Source organism: Natator depressus, chromosome 19 (genome assembly GCF_965152275.1).
Source record: "Natator depressus isolate rNatDep1 chromosome 19, rNatDep2.hap1, whole genome shotgun sequence".
NCBI classification, from domain to species: Eukaryota; Metazoa; Chordata; order Testudines; family Cheloniidae; genus Natator; species Natator depressus.
Window position 1 is genome coordinate 886786 of NC_134252.1, and position 23632 is coordinate 910417.

Genomic DNA, 23632 nt, shown 5'->3' on the forward strand with positions numbered 1-23632 from the left:
TGTAATTAAAGGGTTAGATGTGGAGGGCTCAGTGCAGAGTGGGAGCAGGAGGCAGCAGGAATGCTGGGGGTTGAAGGAAGACTGCTGATGTCAAATGGCAGCCTACAGCCAGGTACCATACAGTGCCCTGAGGCCTGATCACCTGTCTGTGTGTGACAGGTGCCAGGGAGAGGTGAGGCTGGGAAAACATACGGAGAAAAGGGCTTGGCTCTAAGTAATTAACAGAGAAAATAAGGAAATAGCTTGAGAAAAGCAAAGGGCACAGGCACCAGCTAACCTGGTGCACCAGAAACACTGGACACGGCACTTGCTCCAGGTGCCAGCAGGTGACGGGACAGTGTCCTTAGAGAAAGGCTATGAAATGAAAACCTACTTGCCGTGATGTCCTGTTTGCTCCACTGAGGGGCCAACAGCAGTGAGAAAAACCTGCTTACGTGTCGAGAGAACTAGCCCCAAAAGGGAACAAAAATCCATCTGAAATCACTGCAGATTCTCCCCTGGGTCTGAGCATGGATCTGGCCAGTGTCTGGGAGACAGAACAAAGATAGGCCTGTTCCTTTGTGAGGTGAGGGTCTGCAGGGCTTACAGGAGCTGGATCGCTGCTTCCATTCAAATCCATAGGCATGGCCCTGCCAGCTGCTCCTGCTTTAATGCCCAGATTCCTGATGTGGAGATCTGGGACACCGAGAAGGGGGAAGAGGCCAGAGCAGATGGAACAAGCCCGAGAGGAAGTGGGAAAGCAGCCAGGCTGCAGCGGGGTGGAGAGGAGGAAGTGGGGAGGAGGCCAGCAGGAGAAGAGGGGGCTCCAGCTGCAGAGGGGGCCGGAGCTACTTGGAGCCTGGCAGCAGACGTGATTTCAGCGTTTTCGTGACACAGTTTCAGAAAGCGGGTCTGGCTGAAGCTACTTCAGGCGACTGCCGGAGCATCTGAGTGGAGTGATCCTGTCTGCATCTCCAATCTGAGCCCTTAGCGGGAAGGACGCAGCAGGGGAAGCATCTGGTACAAATACAGCAGCTGGTACGTATCTGATTTACATTGCAAAGCCTGCAGATAGCCATCGATTACCGGCCTGTGTTCGGTAAGCTGCCAGGTAGCGTGGCTTGGTCTGTGGTGCAGACAGGGCCTCTGTTTCCCTGCCACAGGCTGGGCTGAGTCACTCTGCCTGGGCTGATGCAACCCACAGCCATGGTCAGATCAGCGTGTCCCACTCGCTCACTGCATGGTCGAGTGCGGTAGGAGCTTCATTGCTTGGCACCACCTTGTGGCCTGGTTGTTGCAGAGCGGCATTAAATCGACTTGGCGAATTCACATATGTAATTCACTGACAGCAGCCCTTTGCGTTCCAGGCCTGGAGGATGGATGAATCAGTTGCTATTCAGGAGACCCTGGCGGATGGACAGACCTGCCTGATCATATCCTTTACACCAAGCATTTCTTTGTAGATAAGTGAACGTGGCTTGGAATTACCAGGGAAATCACAACCCTTTGTCCCCCGTTTCTGCCTCTCAGAGTTACTGAGCATCAATGGAGACAGGCTCATTACTTGTAGGCCATCTGTTAATCCAAAACAACCTGTATGTCCCAGTCCTTTTCATGGCACACTGGCCTGGGTGCTGTGCTAATGATATTGGGCCAAATTCTATGGCCCCTAATTGAGCAAAAAACCCTTTCCCCGACACCTTCCATCTGAAACACCAGTCACAGTTTACAACTCCCTGCATGGCCAGGGCAGAGTGGAAGTGGACCACTCCGCACACCACCGCAGGTGGAAGAGAGCCTTTCTCAAGAGGCGAGTGGCTGCACACAATGGCCCAGGACAGAGCGTGGTGGGAGGATCCAGGGTTGAGCTGAAATGGCAGGAGGAATTTTAAGGAGGCAGAACACCTGGCTCCTAACTGATTCTGGATGGGAATGGAGGCTCCAGACAGGAAACCCAGAGGCTGAGCAGCTGGTGGCTGCTGCAGTCGAAGACAGGTTCAAAGAGAGAGAGAGCTCAGACTCCTGCCTTTCTGGCTGCCCTAGAGGAGTTGTGTCTCTGTTGGCCGTTCCTTGACCATGAGCTGCATGCGGTACAGGGTATCCTGGCTGGTGAGGAGAGTGTGGAGAGCCGGCTTCTGGGCCTTGTGCGGACCCATGGAGAGCATGCGTAGGTGCTTGAGACAATGTCTGATGGGCCACTCATATGGGGAAGGCAGGGCCCTCTGGCTGGCAGTCTCAGCGGGAAGCCCCAGAATTGAAGGGGCCATGGAGACTACACGAACTCCCCTCCCACCCCAAAGGTGCTCTCTCCATGTCGGGATTTGGCAAAGTAATGTGGGAAGGTCCTTTGCCCTGCCACTACCTGTTCTGTACCTGATCTGTATTTAATCGGAGGAGCCTAGACTCCAGGGCTGTTAGTCTGGTACTTTTCACCAGCAACTTGTATAAATTAATTTTTAAAAACCCCACCCTTACGGGGTGCGCTGGCTGGCACGGGACAGGGACAGGAGCTGCAGGGGCTGTGCTAGCAGGTGAGTGTGGTGCTGGGATAGGATGGTGTTGCACCATGCTTGCAGGGAGCTCAGTGCTGATGCTGGAATGGAGGTGGCATTACCCCCCCGCTCTTTGCCTCCAGGCTCTTCCTGTACACTCATCGGCGAATGGCTATAACAGCTGAGGATGTCTGCTTGGAGAGAGTTGTGCCGATCACCGAAGGATTTGCAGCAGAAGAAGGTAGAGCTGCCCTCTGCATCCTTCACTCGCTTCCTGGAAGGAGGTTCTTGCTTCTGCTCCTCAGAGATCAGTCAGGTGCCATCTTTTCTTGGGGGCAGGTAAAGAGAGGATCTGTGTGTGGAACAGAATCTGAATTTTGCTGTGCTGCTGCCTGAAATTTGGAAACTGATCACCTTTTGCCTTGTTGTGCCGTAACTTTTAAACAGCTGAATCCAGTGTAATTAATTAACATTTCAGGAAAACAGGCTGCATTGGACCCCATGGAACCCAAACTATCCTGTGCACCCCCAGCTCTGGCAAGAGGAGACCTTAGAGTTACCAAATAATACTCATGGCCTCCTATCCTTTCTGACTTCTTCTGCCTCCCTTTCTGTCCCTTATCAGAGGGTGCTCAGGGTCCATCTGTCTGAGCTATTTATGAAGTATTATCCCTGGATAGTAGCAGTGTGGCTCAGGCACCACTTGCCAGGTTTTCTAATGGAACCGCTTTTCTCTTTTGACAGTTACACCTGACAGTGACCTTCATATCATTGGTGAGTCTCTTCTGTTGCTATGATTCCCATGAGGTACAAGAAAGATTCCCATATACTGAGGTTACAAGCTCTGTATGAACCATTATTCCACGATTTTTGGTTTGTGGAGTTTGCTCAGGGTTGCTTATGGGATGTCAGGGGCTGAGCTGCTCCAAATTGAACACACTCTGTGCAATGATGGAGTCTTGTCTTGCTATTATTGGGTAGTTTATAAATCTGGACACTATTACTAGTTAACCAGTGTATTGCCAACCCCAGTTCAAACTATCATTTGGCTAAATGATTACGGATTGTTGCTAAACGATGAGTTCTAGTCGGTCTCCCTAGCTTTTACTGGAGTATCAGCTGGATACTATTATAATTTATTTAAATTGTGAAAGCCCGCAAAATGTGTTAACCGCTGTTCAAATGCAACTGTATTTCAGTGGCGTGGGATTCCTTGTCTAATTTTTCTGTTTGTTTAAGTTTTATAAAATGTTTTGGGATCAGTTGGGCTGAAAGGGACTAGAGGAATAATGATGATGATGATGATTTACAAATCCTATTTAAAAATAAAACAAATTATCCAAATACAGGAAACTGAAAGAGGTGATGAAGCTGATTTCTTTTCTCGCAGCTGGTGTGGTTTTCTACTGATTTGAGTACTGCGGATGTGGAAACATGTCCAGTGCTGGCATGGCTTTTGTGGGCCTGCAGCACCTAAAGTAGTGTTTAGAACTGTAAGTGTCTTCTGCAAACTTAGCAGCATTAATTCCAACTCTCCTCTTCCCGCCATGTGTAGGTTCTGATGTGACTGTCCAGATAAGCTCGGAAGATGCTCAGCTGGTGGTGCAATTGCCTTTTGGGTCCCATACACGCACATTCCTACAGGAGATCAGCAAGTGCCGACCAGGTACAACCCTCTGTCATATAAGTATTGAAGTTAATCCATAGGTTGGTACAGATGCTGCAGACGAACGAGGAAGTCTAGGTTAGGATTTTGTCTTTGTATCATGTTTTCTCTCATCGTAGGAGGAATGTCAATTCCAGTATCCCTGTTGCTGCCACTTGTATTTACACAGCTAGCTTACAGGCCTCTGGATGTACTAACCTTCCAAATCCATCACTCTTGTCTGTCACTAGATGACTCAGCAGAGATGCTCTGAGCTTTGCCTCAGTAGCAAGTAGGAATAGTATTTATATTGTAGCCTCGCTTGGGCTCACCACTCATGGAGCAGGGAAGTAAAATGTAGCCTAGAATTGATCCTCAAGACACTAAATCCGAAGCTATGACTTGTGCTAATACTGTAAGAGATCACAGAGAACTGGTTCCAGGGAGGCAGCAACTGTTGGATACTCCTGTTCCCCACTCTGTCTTCCTCCCCGTAAAGACTAAGGCCTGGTCTACACTTAAAACTTAGGCCAACATCGCTACAGTTCTCAGGGATGTGAAAAATCCACAGCCATGAGTGCTCTAGCTACACCACCTTAACCCCCAGTGTAGATGCAGCTAAGTCACAGAACAATGCTTCTGTTGACCCTAGCTATTGTCACTCGGGGAGGAAGAGTTCCTACAGCAATGGCAAAACCCCTTTCATCATTGTAGCCTGCGTCAATGCTGGAGGGTTATGCCGGCATAGCTATGGTGCCTTGCTATGCCACTATAGTCCCCATAGTAGAGACGTGACCTAAGCTGTATCACCGCTGCCATCTTTCCATGTGGGATTCCCCCCTGTGATCAGCCATGCTGGGCAGAAGGGTTGGTGTTTCAATTAGTTTTCAGTTCTGTCCTAGGGGAGTACTGTTGTGCTGTTAAACCATGTCCATGTTTCACCCCTGAGGTGGCTACCGTTCAGTGGTGGGTGCAGTGATCCCTGTGTATGGACTTCCTCTTGGCGCAGGTTTAGGTTTATAGAGCACTTTGAGATCCTTTGACTTGAGATGAAAGACACTAGAGGCATGTAAGATGTTATTTATTTAAAATCACAATGTTAAAAATACTGGGTGGTGTTCCCTCCATCACTCCAGCCCAGGGAATGGCTGGGACTCTCGGTATGCCTACCCAGAGCCTCATCAGCTTCCTCTAGACCGACGGAGACTATGCCAGCATAGCTCAGCATCCTTGCTGTGCCAGTATAAGCCCAGAGACTGTGTCTATGCTGACAGAAGGGTTTTTTAATGTTGGTGTAGGAATACCACTTCCCTGAGAAATGGTTGCTCGTTTGACAGAAGCATTCTGCTGTTGACCAAGCTGCGTCTATACTGTCAGTTAGGTTTCACATCCCTGACTGACGTAGCTATGTTGACCTAAAACTTAAGGGTAGACCAGGTGTTAGAGCCAGAAGAGCACTAGTCACAGGCTGGTCCAAGAATGCTTCTTGGGAAGGACACTCTATGGCCTGTTGAATAACCTGAGTTCCTCTAAGACCTGGTTTCTAACCAGGATGTTTCCATTTCAATTTGGGGAGAGGCTATTACTCAGTAAATTGATACATTTAAAAAATGAATGTGTCTCTGCACAAAGCCCTATCTCTGCAGAGCAAGCGGCCTGGCTGGCTGGGGAGGAGCCTGGTCATGCACGGGGCACCGTTTCTCACAACGACAGAACTACAAACTGCTCCCCACAGCGGAGCTCATCGCTTTGAACACAGGCTGTCTCTAGTCAGCTTGTTCACTTCATAAGAACATAAAAGCAGCCATACTGGGTCATACCAAAGGTCCATCTAGCCCAGTATCCTGTCTTCCAACAGTGGCCAATGCCAGGTGCCCCAGAGGGAATGAACAGAGCAGGTAATCATCAAGTGATCCATCCCCTGTCATCCACTCCCAGCTTCTGGCAAACAGGCTAGGGACACCATATTTTCCCAGCTTGGCTAATAGCCATTGGTGGACCTATCCTCCATGAACTTATCTAGTTCTTTTTTGAAGCCTGTTACAGTCTTGGCCTTCACAACATCTTCTTGCAAAGAGTTCCACAGACTGACTCTGCGTTGTGTGAAAAAATATTTCCTTGTGTTTGTTTTAAACCTGCTGCCTATTAATTTCATTTGGTGACCCCTAGTTCTTCTGTTATGAAAAGGAATAAATAACACTTCCTTATTTACCTTCTCCACACCAGTCATGATTTTATAGACCTCTATCAGATCCCCCCTTAGTCGTATCTTTTCTAAGCTGAAAAGTCCCAGTCTTATTAATCTCTCCTCATACGGAAGCCGTTCCATACCCCTAATAATTTTTGTTGCCCTTTTCTGAAACTTTTCCAATTCCAATATATCTTTTTTGAGATGGGGCGACCACATCTGTATGCAATATTTAAGATGTGGGCGTACCAGGGATTTATATAGAGGCAATATGATATTTTCTGTTTTATTATCTATCCCTTTCTTAATGATTCCCAATGTTCTGATCACTTTTTGACTGCCGCTGCACATTGAGTGGATGTTTTCAGAGAACTATCCACAATGACTCCAAGATCTCTTTTTCGAGTGGTAACAGCTAATTTAGACCCCATCATTTTATATGTATAGTTGGGATTATGTTTTCCAATGTGCATTACTTTGCATTTATCAACACTGAATTTCATCTGCCATTTTGTTGCCCTGTCACACAGCTTTGTGAGATACTTTTGTAGCTCATCACAGTCTGCTTGGGACTTAACTATCTTGAGTAGTTTTGTAGCATCTGCAAATTTTGCCACCTCACTGTTTATCCCTTTTTCCAGATCATTTATGAATATGTTGAATAGGACTGGTCCCAGTACAGACCCCTGGGGGACACAACTATTTACTTCTCTCCATTCTGAAAACTGACCATTTATTCCTACCCTTTGTTTCCTATCTTTTAACCACTTAACAATCCATGGGAGGACTTTCCCTTTTATCCCATGACAGCTTACTTTGCTAAAGAGCCTTTGGTGAGGGACCTTGTCAAAGGCTTTCTGAAAATCTAAGTACACTATATCCACTGGATCCCCCTTGTCCACATGCTTGTTGACCCCCTCAAAGAATTCTAGCAGATTGGTGAAGCATGATTTCCCATGTTGACTTTTCCTCAACAAATTATGTTCATCTACGTGTCTGAGAATTTTGTTCTTTACTATAGTGTCAATCAGTTTGCCAGGTACTAAAGTCCAGCTTACCAGCCTGTAACTGCGGGGATTACCTCTAGAACCCTTTTAAAAATTGATGTCACATTAGGTATCCTCCAGACATTTGGTAGAGAATCTGATTTAAATGACAGGTTACAAACTACAGTTAGTAGCTCTGTAATTTCACATTTGAGTTCCTTCAGAACTCTTAGGTGAATATCATCTGGTCCTGATGACATATTACTGTTTAGTTTATCAGTTTGTTCCAAAGCCTTCTCTAATGACATCTCAATCTGGGACAGTTCCTCAGATTTGTCACCTAAAAAGAATGGCTCAGGTTTGCAAATCTCCCTCACATCCTCAGCTGTAAAGACTGATGCAAAGAATTAATTTAGTTTCTACGTAGTGGCCTGATCGTCCTTGAGTGCTCCTTTAGCATCTTGATCGTCCAGTGGACTCACTGCTTGTTTAGCAGGCTTCCTGCTTCTGATGTACTTAAAAAAAATTGCTATTACTTTTTGAGTCTTCGGCTAGCCGTTCTTCAAATTCTTTTTTGGCCTTCCTCATTATATTTTTACACTTCATTTGCCAGAGTTTATGCTCCTTTCTATTTTCCTCACTGGGATTTAATTTCCACTTTTTAAAGGATGCCTTTTTGTGTCTCACTGCTTTTTTTACTTTGTTGTTTAGCCACGGTGGCACTTTTTGGTTCTCTTACTATGTTTTTTTTAATTTGGGGGCCTCTATTTAAGTTGAGCCTCTATTATGGTGTTTTTAAAAAATTTCTGTACAGCTTGCAGGGATTTCATTTTTAGCACTGTACCTTTTAATTTCTATTTAACTAACTTCCTCATTTTTGTGTAGTTCCCCTTTCTGAAATTAAATGCTACAGTGTTGGGCCGCTGCGGTGTTTTCCCCGCCACAGGGATGTTAAATTTAATTATATTATGGTCACTATTACCAAGTGGTCCCCATATATTCACCTCTTGGGCCAGATCCTGTGCTCCACTTAGGACTAAATCAAGAATTGCCTCTACTCTTGTGGGTTCCAGGACTAGCTACTCCAAGAAGCAGTCATTTAAGGTGTCAAGAAACTTTATCTCTACATCCTGTCCTGAGGTGACATGTACCCAGTCAATATGGGGATAGTTGAAATCCCCCATTATTATTGATTTATTTTAATAGCCTCTCTAATCTCTCTGATCATTTCACAGTCACTATTACCATCCCGGTCAGATGGTCAGTAATATATCCCTATTGCTATATTCTTATATTAGAGCATGGAATTACTATCCATAGAGATTCTGTGGTACCGTTTGGTTCATTTAAGATTTTTACTTCATTTGATTCTACGCTTTCTTTCACATATAGTGCCACTCCCCCACCAGCACAACCTGTTCTGTCCTTTCAATATATTTTGTACCCTGGTATTACTGTGTCCCATTAATTATCCTCATTCCGCCAAGTTTCTATGATACCTATTAAATCAATATCCTCTAGAGGCTCTCTAGTTCACGCATCTTATTATTTAAACTTCTAGCATTTGTATATAAGCACTTTAAAAACTTGTCACTTTTTAGCTGTCTGCCATTACATGATGTAATTGAATAGGAATCTTTTTCATTTGACTGTTTCTCATCAGATCCTACCCATATATTATCATCTTCCATCCTCTCCTTCTTACTAGGACATAGAGAATCTCCATTAATAGATCTTCCCCTTAAGGAATGTCACTGTCCGAACCATGTGCTCTTCCGCACCTGTCGGCTTTCCTCTAGCCCTTCGTTTAAAAACTGCTGTATGGCCTTTTTAATTTTAAGTGCCAATCTGGTTCCATTTTGGTTTAGTGGAGCCCATCCTTCCTGTATAGGCTCTCCCTTTCCCAAAAGTTTCCCCAGTTTCTAATAAATCTAAACCCCTCCTCCCTACACAATCATCTCATCCACACATTGAAACCCTGTAGTTCTGCCTAACTGGCCCTGCGCTTGGAACTGGAAACATTTCATAAAATGGTACTATGGAGGTCCTGAACTTCAATTTCTTACCTAGCAGCCTAAATTTGGCCTCCAGGACCTCTCTCCTATCCTTTCCTATGTCATTGGTACCTACGTATACCATGACCACTGGCTCCTCCCCAGCACTACTCAAAAGTCTATCTAGATGTCTCGAGAGATCCGCAACCTTTGCACCAGGCAGGCAAGTCACCATGTGGTTCTCCCGGTCATCGCAAACCCAGCTATGTTTCTAATGATTGAATCCCCCATAACTATTACCTGCCTCTTCCTAATAACTGGAGTACCCTCCTCCAGAATAACTATCACTCTTCAATGGACAATAAATTCTGTCTTGAGATGTAAAGAATAATGTAGCCATGCAGGGAATGTCAAAGGGAGCAGGAAAGGTAAAATGGCTTCTAGGGTTTAAATCATCGGATCCTGTGTTTTGAGATCTGGTATAGCAGGGATATTAGGTTATGAAGGCTGGCATGACTGCTCAGGGTATGATTGGGTCCAAGGCGAGATTAATGGCATTTGGGGCGCAGACAGTGCTTGGTGTGCAAGGGATACTAGGGAAGCCAGGAGTACTAAGGGCTGATCCAATTTGCCATTGAGTTCAAGGGCAGTTGAATTGGACGCTAAGTGAGTTTCATGGTTATATAATGCTAGTTGCAACCTGCATTGGATCGAGTTGTATGTTTGCTGTCACAGGTACAGCTGGAAGCTCTCAAATGAGCAGTTAATATCTGCACCAAGTAAGAACCCTCTGGATATTTTTCTCAAGGTGGGAGTCTTTAGGCCTGCACATGGGTTTCAGGCAGTATATATTTAACCTGCAGGGCCAATTCCTGGGAATCATGCTGCCCTTCAATCATGCATAGAGCAGAGGTCCCTGCCAGTCCCCGCTGCGGACGGATGCGGCCTCCTTCAGAGACGCTGTTTTAGTGCCCTCTGGGCGCCAGGTCTGACTGCCCCCTGGAGATACTGCCCGTGGGCCCCAACGCCTCGGGGACCCCGGCTCAGCTTCCTCGGCACAGACCCAGGTCACCAGGGCTGCTGTGGAGCAAGGTGAAGTACAGAAAGTGGGGGGCTCACGCAGACAGCCCGGCGCGGGCGCCCTGGGTGTGTTGGCGGGTGTGGAAGGCGCGCGGAGCCCGGCGCGGGCGCTCTGAGGCGCGCTGGCCGGCCGGGGGGCGAAGGGGGGGCCCGTCGCGGGCACTCTGGCCCGCGACGGGGGTCGCAGGGGTGGGGGGAGCCCGGCGCGGGCGCCCTGGGGTGTGTTGGCGGGTGTGGAAGGCGCGCGGAGCCCGGCGCGGGCGCTCTGAGGCGCGCTGCCCGGCCCGGGGGGCGCGGGCGGGGGCCCGACGCGGGCGCTCTGAGGCGCGCTGCCCGGCCCGGGGGGCGCAGGGGGGGGCCCGACACGGGCACTCTGGCCCGCGACGGGGGTCGCAGGGGTGGGGGGAGCCCGGCGCGGGCGCCCTGGGGTGTGTTGGCGGGTGTGGAAGGCGCGCGGAGCCCGGCGCGGGCGCTCTGAGGCGCGCTGCCCGGCCCGGGGGGCGCGGGCGGGGGCCCGACGCGGGCGCTCTGAGGCGCGCTGCCCGGCCCGGGGGGCGCAGGGGGGGGCCCGACACGGGCGCTCTGAGGTTTCTCTCCGCAGCGTTCCACGGGCACGGTGGGGAAGGGCGTGGAGACGGGGGCAGAAGGGGGTGAGAGCGGGACGAGTGTGAAGGGGAAATGGCGGGTTTTTGGAGGGTGGTGATTGGAGGGGCGGGGCATGGAGGCGGGGCTGGGGGCGGTCGGCCCGCCGTGGGTGGGGCTCGGAGGCGGGGCTTGATGATTGGAGGGGCGGGGCCCGGAGGCGGGGCTGGGGGCGGTCGGCCCGCCGTGGGCGGGGCCCGGAGGCGGGGCTTGGTGATTGGAGGGGCGGGGCCGGGAGGGGGAGCCGGGGGAGGCCCGCCCGCCGTGAGCGGGGCCCGGAGGAGGCTGAGCTGAGGGCCATGGCCGCGGCCGGGTGGCTCCGCGGAGGTAGGGGCCGGGGTGGTGGGAGGCGCAGGGATCGTGCTGGGTGCGGGTGCGCCGGGGTCGCCGGGCCGGAGGCGGAGGGATGCTGAGGAGGATGAGGGAGGTGGGAGCCCGATGGGGGCGGGGTGCTGGGGGATGGGGCTGCCTGGTGGGGGGCGCTGCGGGGGGCTGGTCCCTGTCTCTTTGGCCCAGTCAGGCTGGGAACGCTGTGATCCCTTCCCGCCCCCCCCCAGGCCCCTTCCCCCCCCCCCCCAGGCCCCTTCCCCCGGCCCCCTGGGGCTCCGTTCTGGTTCACTGAATCCCCCTGCAGTTTCAGTGGGGTGCAGGATTCCTCTCCCCTTCTAATCTATATAAACAGCTGTCATGCCCTACCCCAGAGGCAGCTGCGTCTCGGTCCTGCACGGAGGGGCAACTCCCTGGATAAAGAGCAATTGTGGCTGCTGCTTAGTTCAGGGGAAGCATCCCTTTGCAGCATCTGACATACCCACCCCAGAAATGGCTGCATCTGCGTGCTGGATGAAGTAATCCCCGTCAGCGGTTTGGGGAGCAGGAAGGAAGGCGCTGCTTTGTGTCTTTATGATGTATTAATAAAAGTTCACTAGAGAATGCTCTGAGCATGAAGATGCACATGTGGTTCCTGGATCATTGTAATAAGGCTGATGAAACAAATTCAGATTGAAACTTGTACAGGCACTAGTGCACAGCCAGTGTGTGTCTGAATAAATCTTATTAAAGAACCTGCTGATGAAGTGAATTACTACTTGAATATATATATATATGTCACCATTCTAAAATTCAGACTATTGTAGTAGGTATAAGATATTAGAAACTGTGTGGTTCCCTCAGGGCTGCTGAGGTGATTGCACAACAATCTGATAGGCAAACAGCCGTATCTCTCACTATTTGAAAAGAGATAAAAAGCTCTGAAGTTGCAGTATGAGATCAGTGTAATACACTCACAACCCAAGATATCCATGCTCATCTTATAAGGAGCATGTCGTGCTCTCTTTGCATCCTTTCTGGATCACAGCCTATCCAGTGTGCATGTTGTTTTATTTCCCCTGGTGGTCAATGTGCTACCAGTGACTGACATTAACTCTTCCTAGACCTGTGTACAGTTTCAGAAATTATTCTGAAGTTCAGAATGGGAAACCTTGGTTCAGCACAGACAGAAATGATAGGACTTCCTGTTATGTGTAGCGGAATGCCTTAGTTTGTCAGGTATGTGTACAGTACCTATCACTGCATTACCTAGGTCACAGTGCCTAGCCATGTGTCTAACACAAGTCTACCAAAGAGATGTTTCGTAGGGATTTTTTCATAGGAGACATGGGCCCTAATCATGTTACCTCTGTTAGTTATGTGGTGATGTTGACTTCCTGTGTGTCAGTTTGAACACATCCCTGTATACACGATGCTGGAAGGTCCGCTCTTTGGACCTTGCATTTGAATTTGCATCAGGTTACAGATAAAATACGTTTGATTTTCCTCAATCCTTGTAGATATTTATTTGCAACATAGAAGTACCATTGTCTGGCAAGTTTTCTGTTGTCTGTGGATGCAGAGGCCAAGAAGAGTAACAGGCTCATATAGGTCAGCACAGAGGTACTTTTGCAAAATTAGTCGAGGAACCACATCCCACTTCTAGCTCAAGGCGTTGCTTAAATGAGCATGTAAAACCCTCAGAGTGCCTCCTTCAATTAGTATCAAACCTTGAAATGAAGCCTGTGACTTGCCAACCAGAGGCAGTTTCAGCTCGATTAGCACAGTATTTCAGTGTACTTGGGATTTCTTTGTCACAAATATAGAATCTTAAAATAGTAGCATAGTCTGCCCCTGACAGAGCAGTGGATGGGAGTTACAGGCTCTGTGCAAACTGGTGGAGGCTAACTTATGAAAGTATCGCCACAGGGAATTAGACTTTTATAGTGCCCTGGTTATGCTGAGTTTACAGCTGATATTGTGAAATACAACTGATTAAAACCTGTCTGTGTCAGTAAGTGTAAAGAAGGAGGGAACTGGATTTGTGCCAGCTTGCCCTTTGTATAAAGGGAGCCTGGATAGAGTGGGCTTTTAAAACAAACAAAAAAGTGACCAACACCACTGCCAGCTCATGCGGCTTTTTCCCTTGTGTTTTTCTGTTGCATCCTGATAGCAACACAAGACACCTTTGGAGATGCCTCTTGACAGAGACTGATGCCAGGCCTACGTTTGGAAGGCTTTGCCAATAGAATTGTATTGATATACTAGACCAGCAAAGCGCTTCTAGTGTGGACACAACGTATATTGGTAAAACTGTGCCTTTGCCAGTACAGCTCAGTTTTGCCGGTATAACTGCGTCTATACTAGGGACTTTTGTGACCAGCATAGCTGTGCTGGCAAATCACATCTCATCATGCACCTGACGTAGCTACGCCAGCAAACATTTATGGCATAGACCTGGCCCAAGAGGGGGTTGTTAGTTCTTGAAACTCTTTACCCTTCAGTACCTCTCCTTTGAGGTTATGGGTTTCTGTCTTCCCAAGAACGAGGAGTACTTATGGCACCTTAGAGACTAACAAATTTATTTGAGCATAAGCTTTCATGGACTAAAGCCCACCTCATCAGATGCATGCAATGGAAAATACAGTAGAAGATATAGATATATCCATACAGAGAACATGAAAAAATGGGGTTGCCATACCAACTCTAACGAGACTAATTGATTAAGGTGGGCTATTATCAGCAGGAGAAAAAAAACTTTTGTAGTGATAATCAGGCTGGCCCATTTCAATGTGAGCAATGCCCCTCTGCCATGTACACTGGCCAAACCAGACAGTCTCTATGCAAAAGAATAAATGGACACAAATCGGACATCAAGAATTATAACATTCAAAAACCAGTCGGAGAACACTTCAACCTCCCTGGACACTCAATTACAGACCTAAAAGTTGCAATTATTCAACAAGAAAACTTCAAAAACAGATTCCCAATGAGAAACTGCAGAACTGGAATTAATTTGCAAACTGGACACCATTAAATTAGGCTTGAATAAAGAATGAGAATGGATGAGTCATTACACAAACTAAAAACTATTTCCTCATGCTAATTTCCCCCCTACTGTTACTCACACCTTCTTGTCAACTGTTTGAAATGGGCCATCCTGATTATCACTACAAAAGTTTTTTTTCTCCTGCTGATAATAGCCCACCTTAATCGATTAGTCTCGTTAGAGTTGGTATGGCAACCCCCATTTTTTCATGTTCTCTGTGTGTGTGTGTGTGTGTGTGTATATCTATATCTGTATCTTCCTACTGTATTTTTCACTGCATGCATCTGATGAAGTGGGCTTTAGCCCACGAAAGCTTTTGCTCAAATAAATTTGTTAGTCTCTAAGGTGCCACAAGTACTCCTTTTCTTTTTGCTGATACAGACTAACACGACTACCACTCTGAAACCTCTTTTCCCAAGGACACCTGCTTGAGGTTATCCAGACCACAGAGACTGTTAACAGAAACAAGATTTATTAAAAAGAGAGAAAATAGAATTAAAAGAAAAACTGTTTGCTTAACTCATTTAGATTGACACTTCTCATAAACTAAACTAAATACAAAAAGAAAAGGAGCACTTGTGGCACCTTAGAGACTAACCAATTTATTTGAGCATAAGCTTTCGTGAGCTACAGCTCACTTAAATTGGTTAGTCTCTAAGGTGCCACAAGTACTCCTTTTCTTTTTGCGAATACAGACTAACACAGCTGTTACTCTGTAAACTAAATACGGCTTTCTCAGCTGTTACAGAAGAAAAAGAAAAGCAAATAGCAATTCTCTCTGAATATGCTGTGGTCCGTTTATCAGCATTGCCCTATCCTGATACCGTCTCCCTTGCTGTGTCCTGGATTCTCTTTGCAAGTCCTTGTAACTTGGGTCAGCTTGCATGTTCAGAGGTGCCTCTCTCATTTTTGTGTCAGAGGTGTTAGAGTCTATTAAGCCATTAGGGTGAGGTTTCCTTAACATTTACAAAAGAGTCTTTTATCAGAACTCCTGGCTGGGAAAATGGTCAAATGACTGTTATCTCCCAGAGAGACAAGGTGGGAGAGGTAATATCTTGTATTGGACCAACTTCTATTGGTGAAAAAAGAAAAGGAGGACTTGTGGCACCTTAGAGACTAACCAATTTATTTGAGTATAAGCTTTCGTGACCTACAGCTCACTTCATCGGTGGTTTTGTCTTTTATCATTTTCCTGCGTGAATTCATTCGAGAGCATAGTGATTCGCTTCACCCACATAGTTGTTACTGGGGCACATAGTGGATGAGGTACACCACATGTTTTGATAGGCATGTGTAGGACCCATGGATCTTGACAGGTGTGTTGGGGGGTGTTGCTCATTGGGTCTGTAGGTTTTGTATCTGTTGTTCTAGCAGAGTCCGGTGCCGCTTTGAGTTGGTGTGTGCTGATCTGTGGGGAGCTTGCTTCTAATGATGAGGTTGGGGAGTTTGAAGGTCAGAAGAGACGGTTCAGGAAAGATTTTTTTCAGGATGGGGTCTCCACAGAAATGGGTTGCAGTTGTTCCATGGTACCCCATATGGGTTCCAATGTGGGGTGGTAGGTGACAACTCGGAGTGTGTGGTTGGAGGGGGTTTTATTTCTATATTGAAGCAGGTTCTCTCTGGGTATTTGGGTGGCCTGTTCCATGATGCGATCTACTTCTCTGGTGGAATGTCCTTTTTTGGTAAAGGCGGTTTTGAGTGTGTTAAGGTGTGTATCCTGGACTTTCTCCTCAGAGCATGTTCTCTGGTATCTGAGTGCCTGGCTGTATATAAAAGATTTCTCCATTGTCTACAGCCAAGCTCTACGATACAACTGTATTTGCTCCAACCCCTCAGACAGAGACAAACACCTACAAGATCTCTATCAAGCGTTCTTACAACTACAATACCCACCTGCTGAAGTGAAGAAACAGATTGACAGAGCCAGAAGAGTACCCAGAAGTCACCTACTACAGGATAGGCCCAACAAAGAAAATAACAGAACGCCACCAGACATCACCTTCAGCCCCCAACTAAAACCTCTCCAATGCATCATCAAGGATCTACAACCTATCCCGAAGGATGACCCATCACTCTCACAGATCTTGGGAGACAGGCCAGTCCTTGCTTACAGAGAGCCCCCCAACCTGAAGCAAATACTCACCAGCAACCACACAACAAAAACGCTAACCCAGGAACCTATCCGTGCAACAAAGCCCGTTGCCAACTGTGTCCACATATCTATTCAGGGGACACCATCAGAGGGCCTAATCACATCAGCCACACTATCAGAGGTTCGTTCGCCTGCGCATCTACCAATGTGATTTATGCCATCATGTGCCAGCAATGCCCCTCTGCCATGTACATTGGTCAAACTGGACAGTCTCTACGTAAAAGAATAAATGGACACAAATCAGACATCAAGAATTATAACATTCAAAAACCAGTTGGAGAACACTTCAATCTCTTTGGTCACTCGATTACAGACCTAAAAGTTGCAATTCTTCAACAAAAAAAACTTCAAAAACAGACTCCAATGAGAGACTGCTGAATTGGAATTAATTTGCAAACTGGATACAATTAACTTAGGCTTGAATAGAGACTGGGAGTGGATGTGTCATTACACAAAGTAAAACTATTGCCCCTTGTTTATTTCCCCTCCTACTGTTCTTGTAAAGTGCTGGAAATGGCCCACCTTGATTATCACTACAAAAGGTGTCACCCCTCCCCCGCCCCCCCGCTCTCCTGCTGGTAATAGCTCACCTTTCCTGGTCACTCTTGTTACAGTCTGTAGGGTAACACCCATTGTTTCATGTTCTCTGTGTATATAAAATCTCCCCACTATATTTCCCACTGAATGCATCCGATGAAGTGAGCTGTAGTTCATGAAAGCTTATGCTCTAATAAATTTGTTAGTCTCTAAAGTGCCACAAGTACTCCTTTTTTTTTTTTTTACAGATACAGACTAACACGGTTGCTACTCTGAAACTTAGGTGTGGTGATCCATGGGTTTCTTGTATATAGTGTGACGGGGCAAGGCCAGATGGCTATAGAAAAGTAGTGGGAGATAGATATGTTAGCTCCAGGCTAAACAAATCCCTGGTACCAGGATAAGTGAAATGGCAGCTGCTCCAGGTCAATTAAGACACCTGGGGCCAATTAAGAACTTTCCAGAAGGCAGGGAGAAGGCTAGGTTGATTGGGACACCTGAAGCCAATCAGGGTCTGGCTGAAATTAGTTAAAAGCCTCCCAGTCAGTCAGGTGGGTGTGCATGTCAGGAGCTGTGGGAGGAAGTTGCGCTGTTGGAGAGGCTGAGTAGTACACACCATGTCAGGCACAAGGAAGGAGACCCTGAGGTAAGGGTGAAGTGGAGCTTGAGGAAGTGAGGGCTGCTGTGGGGGAAGTAGCCCAGGGAATTGTACATGTCATGTTTCTAAAAGGTCAGCTACCATAGCTGATACTATTAGGGTCCCTGGGCTGGAGCCCGGAGTAGAGGGTGGGCCCGGGCTCCCCCCCCACCTTTGCCCCCTGATTAATCACTGAGACTGGGAGACAACGGAGACTGTGCAAGGAAGGATAACTTCTCCTCACCTCCCTCGCTGGCTTATGATGAAAATGGCTCAGTAGACTGTGCCCTTGTCTCTAGAGAGAGAAGGGTTACGTGCAGGGTCACAGTGAGCCTCTGAGGCTAGCAAAATCCGCCAGGAAACGCGGGACCCACGGAGGCAAGGACAGAGCTTTGTCACAATAGTTCTCTGTAAGGTACCATTGTTTAAACTGATCATGGTGTCCAGGAAGTTGAGGTTAGAGTGGGAGTGTTCCAGAGAGTTTAAGGGACGGGTTTTTGAAGTTGTGGTGGAAATCTATGAAGGAGTTTGTCTTCTGTCCAGAGGATGAAAATATCATTGATGTATCTCAGGCATTCATTGGTTTTGTGGTGCATTTGTCCAGATTTGTCTCCTAGTTATCTCTGGGAGCACATTCCCCCACTCCACTCCCAACCTTCCTGTCTCCAGTGCTGGTATGTCAAAAGACCAGGTAATTTCCATTTCTAAGAGAAATCTGATAATCAGCTGGTGATCTGAACCATTATTCCTTTCTACAGAACTAGCTCATGACCTCAGGCTGAATACACTATAGCCTGGTCTACGCATAGATTTTGTACTGGTCCAACTGATTAGGTTAGAGGGGGTGACTTTTTTTTTTTTTAACTAAAATAATTATTTCACTGCAACTTACTGTGGACAATTTTACCAGTATAAAGGTGTCTTATATCAGAATAGCTTATTCCCCTTCCTGTACAAGAATAAGAACATGAGAATGGCCATACTGGGTCAGACCAAAGGTCCATCCAGCCCAGTATTCTGTCTTCCGACAGTGGCCAATGCCAGGTGCCCCAGAGGGAATGAACAGAACAGGTAATCATCAGGTGCTCAATTCCCTGTCACTCATTCCCAGGTATACTGATATAACTGTTACATGAATTTGCATGTCATCCTTGCGCAGGGGCCATGCTAATCTTCTCTGTATCATTCCAATTTTTCAGGCAGTTGTACTGCTTTAATTATACTGATAGACAAGGCCCTAGTCTCAGCCCATGCTGGACACACATAACTAGGATGTGACCCTTTAAAAATTATTGTATTAAATTCTCTCACCATAAAACATAAGTTATTGACACAGCCTAGGTCCTCTGTCACATATATCTTCCTGTTCGGGCTTTATCTTATAAATATTGGAAATGGAAAGTCTGGTCTCACGAAGGACTTCTTGAAGGACTCAGCACCCTGAAAATCAGGCAACTTTAAATAGGGACATGACTGATGTGTCTTGGAGGAGAGTTGTGAAGATTAGTTAATGTTTGCTAAGTGATTTGAAAAGGAAAAGCACCACTAGTACAAAATATTGTCTGGAATGTGTGAAGCCCATATGTGCCTGTGGATTTAACATTGATGTTTCTGATAAGGGAGGTACTGGGAGATTAGTTCCCTGTGGTCAGTGTGAAGGTCTGTGTGTCTGTGGGGTGGAAGGCAAAGGCAAGAAGGGGCAAGATGAGAATGCTGCTCTCTGGGAACTCCAGATAGCTTGTAGGGAGATAGAAGCCAGTGAATTTCTGCGGTTGCTCTGATTGTCCCTGAGCCATGTTGGAAAGCAGTCTTTCCCTCTGAAAATGGCTACTGGGGAGAGAAAATCAGCCTTTGTCATTTTTTAAAAATAATAACCAAAGAAAAGTTCTTCTCAAGTCTGATCTGTCTGTCATTTGAAGGTGTCACAGGCAGGGGTAGTCCTCCTCCTTCTCCGTGTGCTGGTGGTCAGATAGGCCTGTGGCACTTCTAGGCTGTTTACTGTGCCCTTACATGGGTGGCCAGTGGCCACCAGGATTCTTGCAGCACTCTGTTTCTTCAGCCTGTTTCTCTTTACACTCCCAGGTGTCCCATTGGATTTCGTAGTGACTATCGAATGGCTGTGTTGGTGTTTAAAGCTTTCATCAATTGGAGGCTGTGGTTCTCTGTGACCTCAAGCTGCTAGCCATGCAGGCACGGGTTTAGGGGTATGCAGTGACTACTAGAAAAGGTGTCAACCCCAAGGGACTTGAACCCATTATCTGCAGACCTGTTGGGACCTGGCATACTCTTCCTCATTTGGCCCAAGGACTGTATGCTGCTTCTCTCTGTGGTCAGCCTTAGAGCATCCAGTCTTCTGTGACCTTCCTGTTCTACAGGGGAGTTTTGAATCTGAACTGCAGTGTCATGTTGTCCAGAATGACGTAGAGATGAGCAGTTTGTATCTTGCTGTGACTGAAAAAGCCTCAGGGAAATTGGACCTGGTTGCACTTTCCATCCTGACTGCTGTAAGATTGTGGGGGTGGTGGGGTGTCTCTAGCTGCTGGCAATCATGAGGCCTTATCACAGGATAATGTCAGTCTATCAGATTCTTCAAGGGATCCTTCCCTCCAGATAATCTTATGGGTGGTCTTTATCCCTGATTACTCTTCCTGTTTTTAAATTCTTGGGAGGCACTTGGATATTATGGTGATGGGGCTACATAAGTACCTAGGTAGATGACTGGAAAGTCCCTATTTACCTGATCCAACTCCCATTGACTTCAATGGAAATTAGATCTGGCCCTGTTTGTGGCTTTCTGTCTTCAGAATGAACCATGCCTATGCTAGAGCTGTGGGTCCCTGCCCAAGGTCACAGTGGCTGCTTTGACTTTTGATCAAGCATCTCAGAAGCCCCTCTCATGGCTGTATCTCACCATCTGAAGATGTGGCCATTGGCAAAGCCACACTGCATGTCAGGCTGGAAAGAGAAAGCAAGGGCTGTTTGTACACAGAGCCCACACAAGACATAACTAGAGGTACAATGCTCAAAGTCAGAACTGCTAGCAAATTAAGCCATTTGCGCTCTGCAGAGCATGACATGGGCAGATTGGGGCTTCTCCTTTGCCAGCATAGACTCATGTATAAAATTGTGTTTTGAAAATGATCCCTTGAGTGTAACACAACAGGGAAATATAATTAGACATGTATAGGTCTGGGTATAGTTTTGTTTTCAGTTGCCACTGGAAGTGGGCAGAGCATTCTCTGTGCTGTGATGGAAGGTGTGACTTCCTGTTGCTACTTAGGAGGCATGTTACAAACAATGAATCCTCACAACCCTCAGTCCCCATGATGGAGAAGCCCTGTACTAGTTTGTCCATTTGTAAAATGGAGATGTAGTGAGACAGGAAGAGACTCAGAGGCCAGAACTGGAACTTGGGCATTCACAGCTCCTACACCCATGCTCAGATCTGGGTACTTTTTTGACCAAATTCATGGATACTGAGATTCTTGGCTTCAGAATAACTCGCATTCCTCCTTCTTTTACCTTCTCCATTTTTCAGTTTTATATCCTCTTTTTTTTGTTCCCTCGCTTACTGTAAAAATGCTGTGAATTTATTTTAGCGTGTGCTTTATCACTGGTGGGAGGATGGGGATACAGAGTAGAAGAGGATGGGGAAGGGAGATCTGGAATAGCCAGTCAGAGATGGTGCCTGTAAAAGTCTGAAGTTTAAAACACTTTCACTTTAAGGCTTGACAGTGGAAAGACCTTGCATATTTATTTGAGAGAAGCACCTTAGTGTTGAACAGTTCACAACCACAGCTGTTTTGCAAATACATTCTTGTGGTATCTCTGAAGCATAGCAACATAGTATCTCCATTTGTGTGAATTAAGGCCCCTCAGCCGGATGCTGAATTCTCAGAGAGGGTGATTGGCCTTTGACAAAGTTGCTTTTTCAAGGTTTTCCTGTGCTGTTTTTATCATCCAGATCTAACAATTGCTTTCATCCCTGACCCCCGATTGGCTAATGGCAGGGGCAGTGGAGAACATGAACATACAAGATGCATATTGACTGTTTAGCTGGGCCAGGGCCTTATGTGCCCTCTGCCAGCCACGGTGCCGGAGGTGACATACAGTTAATTTATGCAGAAGGCGGTTTCTTCTGTCAGTTGGCAGGAAGGGGAGGCTGTGACTCCATCTGACTTGCATCTTAGAATTGTGCTTTGTTTGGATCAGGAGTACATACAGCCTCTGATGCAGGTACAGTCCAACTGGAACAGTTCAGCTGTTCATAGCTGCTGAGGGAAGATTTCTAAGGGGAATGCTGGTGTGCTTTATGCCACTTTATTTGCCAGCCTGGACGTGCTGCTCTAACAACGTGACCAACCTTGGATTTTTACTAAGCAAGGCTCACTTTTTATCCTTTCTCAGTTGGAGCTGGAGATTCCGTTTGGGTCCCCTTTGCTACACTGGTTTCAGAGGAGCAGCCGTGTTAGTCTGTATTCGCCAAAAGCAAAGGAGGACTTGTGGCACCGTAGCGACCAACCAATTTATTTAGGCATAAGCTTTCTTGAGCTACAGCTCACTTCATTCTCCTTTTCTTTTTGCTACACTGGGTCCTTTGTAATCAAAAGGATGTGTTAGCTGAGGTCAGTATAATTGTTTGCAATTGATAAAGCTAATTTGATTTGATCTGCAGAGGTCCAAGCTTAGGATATCAAATAGATTGCTGTGGTCTGCCATGGGACGGTACTTTAAATATATCTTTACAACCTTTTAATAGGAAAGGCCTAATTAGCTGTTAAATCCATTTAGCTGCAAATCCTGTTTACAGTTTGGGCCATGCACACTCTTCTTGAACTGAGTTCACAAAGCATCTTTATTTTTGTGCCTGGTCTTATTTTAACAGTTAATTTTATTCCTCAAGACTCTGTATGTGTTCTAGCTCATCGTATCTTCAATTTCTTGCCCCATCTACCTAGAACCATCCTTAGCTGGACTTAAAAAAATCTATCTGGCCAAGCATATGGTGACGGGTTACCCCCGGGGTGCCATCTGTAACTGGGGTACCACTGAGCCTGACTGACTCGCCAGCCTGGGTTCCCTTTACACTGTACTACTGTGAACCCCTGCCAAGTCCACTCCCGTCTGCACCTTCACCAGCACACATACAGGTAGGGGGACACCCAGCTGCAGAAACATACAGCTGTGATCAGCTCTGCATGGGAAAGCTTCATCTAAGGAACTGTCCAGTTACTCAAGTGCACACACCCCCTCTGGGGGGTAAACCCAAAATTATACCATCTTGCGCTGCACAGAGATCTGTACAGCGTAAGCTCATGAAATTCGCCCCCTCCGTCAATGTGGAGAGGAATATACACAGCTTTCTGCCTCCAGTTATAATTCCCACACACTGCTTTTAGACAAAGCAAAAATAAGTTTATTAATTACAAAAGAGACATTTTAAGTGATTATAAGAGATAGCAAACAGACCAAAGCAGATTACTTAGCAAATAAACAAAAACACAATCTAAACTTAATATACTAAAGAGATTGGGTATGCATAGCAACTTCTCACCCTAAATGATGATTTAAGCCATTTACAGGGATTCTTAAGGGGCCAGCTGTCCTTGCTTGAAGCTTAAAAACCCCAGATATTCCTTTCACAGGCTAGAAATCCCTCTAGCCTCGGTCCATCCCTTCTCCCCCAGTCCAGTCCTTGTTCCTCGGGTGTTTCCAAGAGTCTCTTTGGGTGGGGAGTCAGTGAAGAACCACAATGATGTCACTCCCCTGCCTTAGATAGCTTTTGCATATGGCGGGAACCCATTGTCTCCCAGCTTGGTTCCCACGCCTGGTCAGTGGAAAAACACTGGTATTCCAAGATGGAGTCCAGCACCAGGTGACTTGGTCATATGTCCCTGTAGGGTCACAGCAGCCATGACTCAGAAGCTAATTGTAGCCTCCTCAGG

The 23632-nt window shown here is 46.8% G+C and overlaps 1 protein-coding gene and 1 pseudogene across 8 annotated transcripts in view; one reads left to right on the forward strand and one right to left on the reverse strand.

Annotated features, from left to right (window-relative positions):
* Window positions 1-770: 770 nt before the first annotated feature.
* Window positions 771-23632, forward strand: part of INPP5B (inositol polyphosphate-5-phosphatase B) — a 47507-nt gene continuing 24645 nt past the window's right edge. For 2 of the 8 annotated variants that reach the window (XM_074934232.1, XM_074934236.1), the window contains exons 1-6: window positions 772-1017; window positions 1347-1412; window positions 2067-2146; window positions 2615-2712; window positions 3216-3245; window positions 4027-4137. In XM_074934232.1, the coding sequence (XP_074790333.1) occupies window positions 1356-1412; window positions 2067-2146; window positions 2615-2712; window positions 3216-3245; window positions 4027-4137 (376 nt within the window). In that variant the 5' untranslated portion in view covers window positions 772-1017; window positions 1347-1355. The other 6 variants (XM_074934233.1, XM_074934234.1, XM_074934235.1 and 3 more) reach the window with 6 other exon arrangements.
* Window positions 18807-18899, reverse strand: LOC141974777 (U6 spliceosomal RNA; annotated as a pseudogene).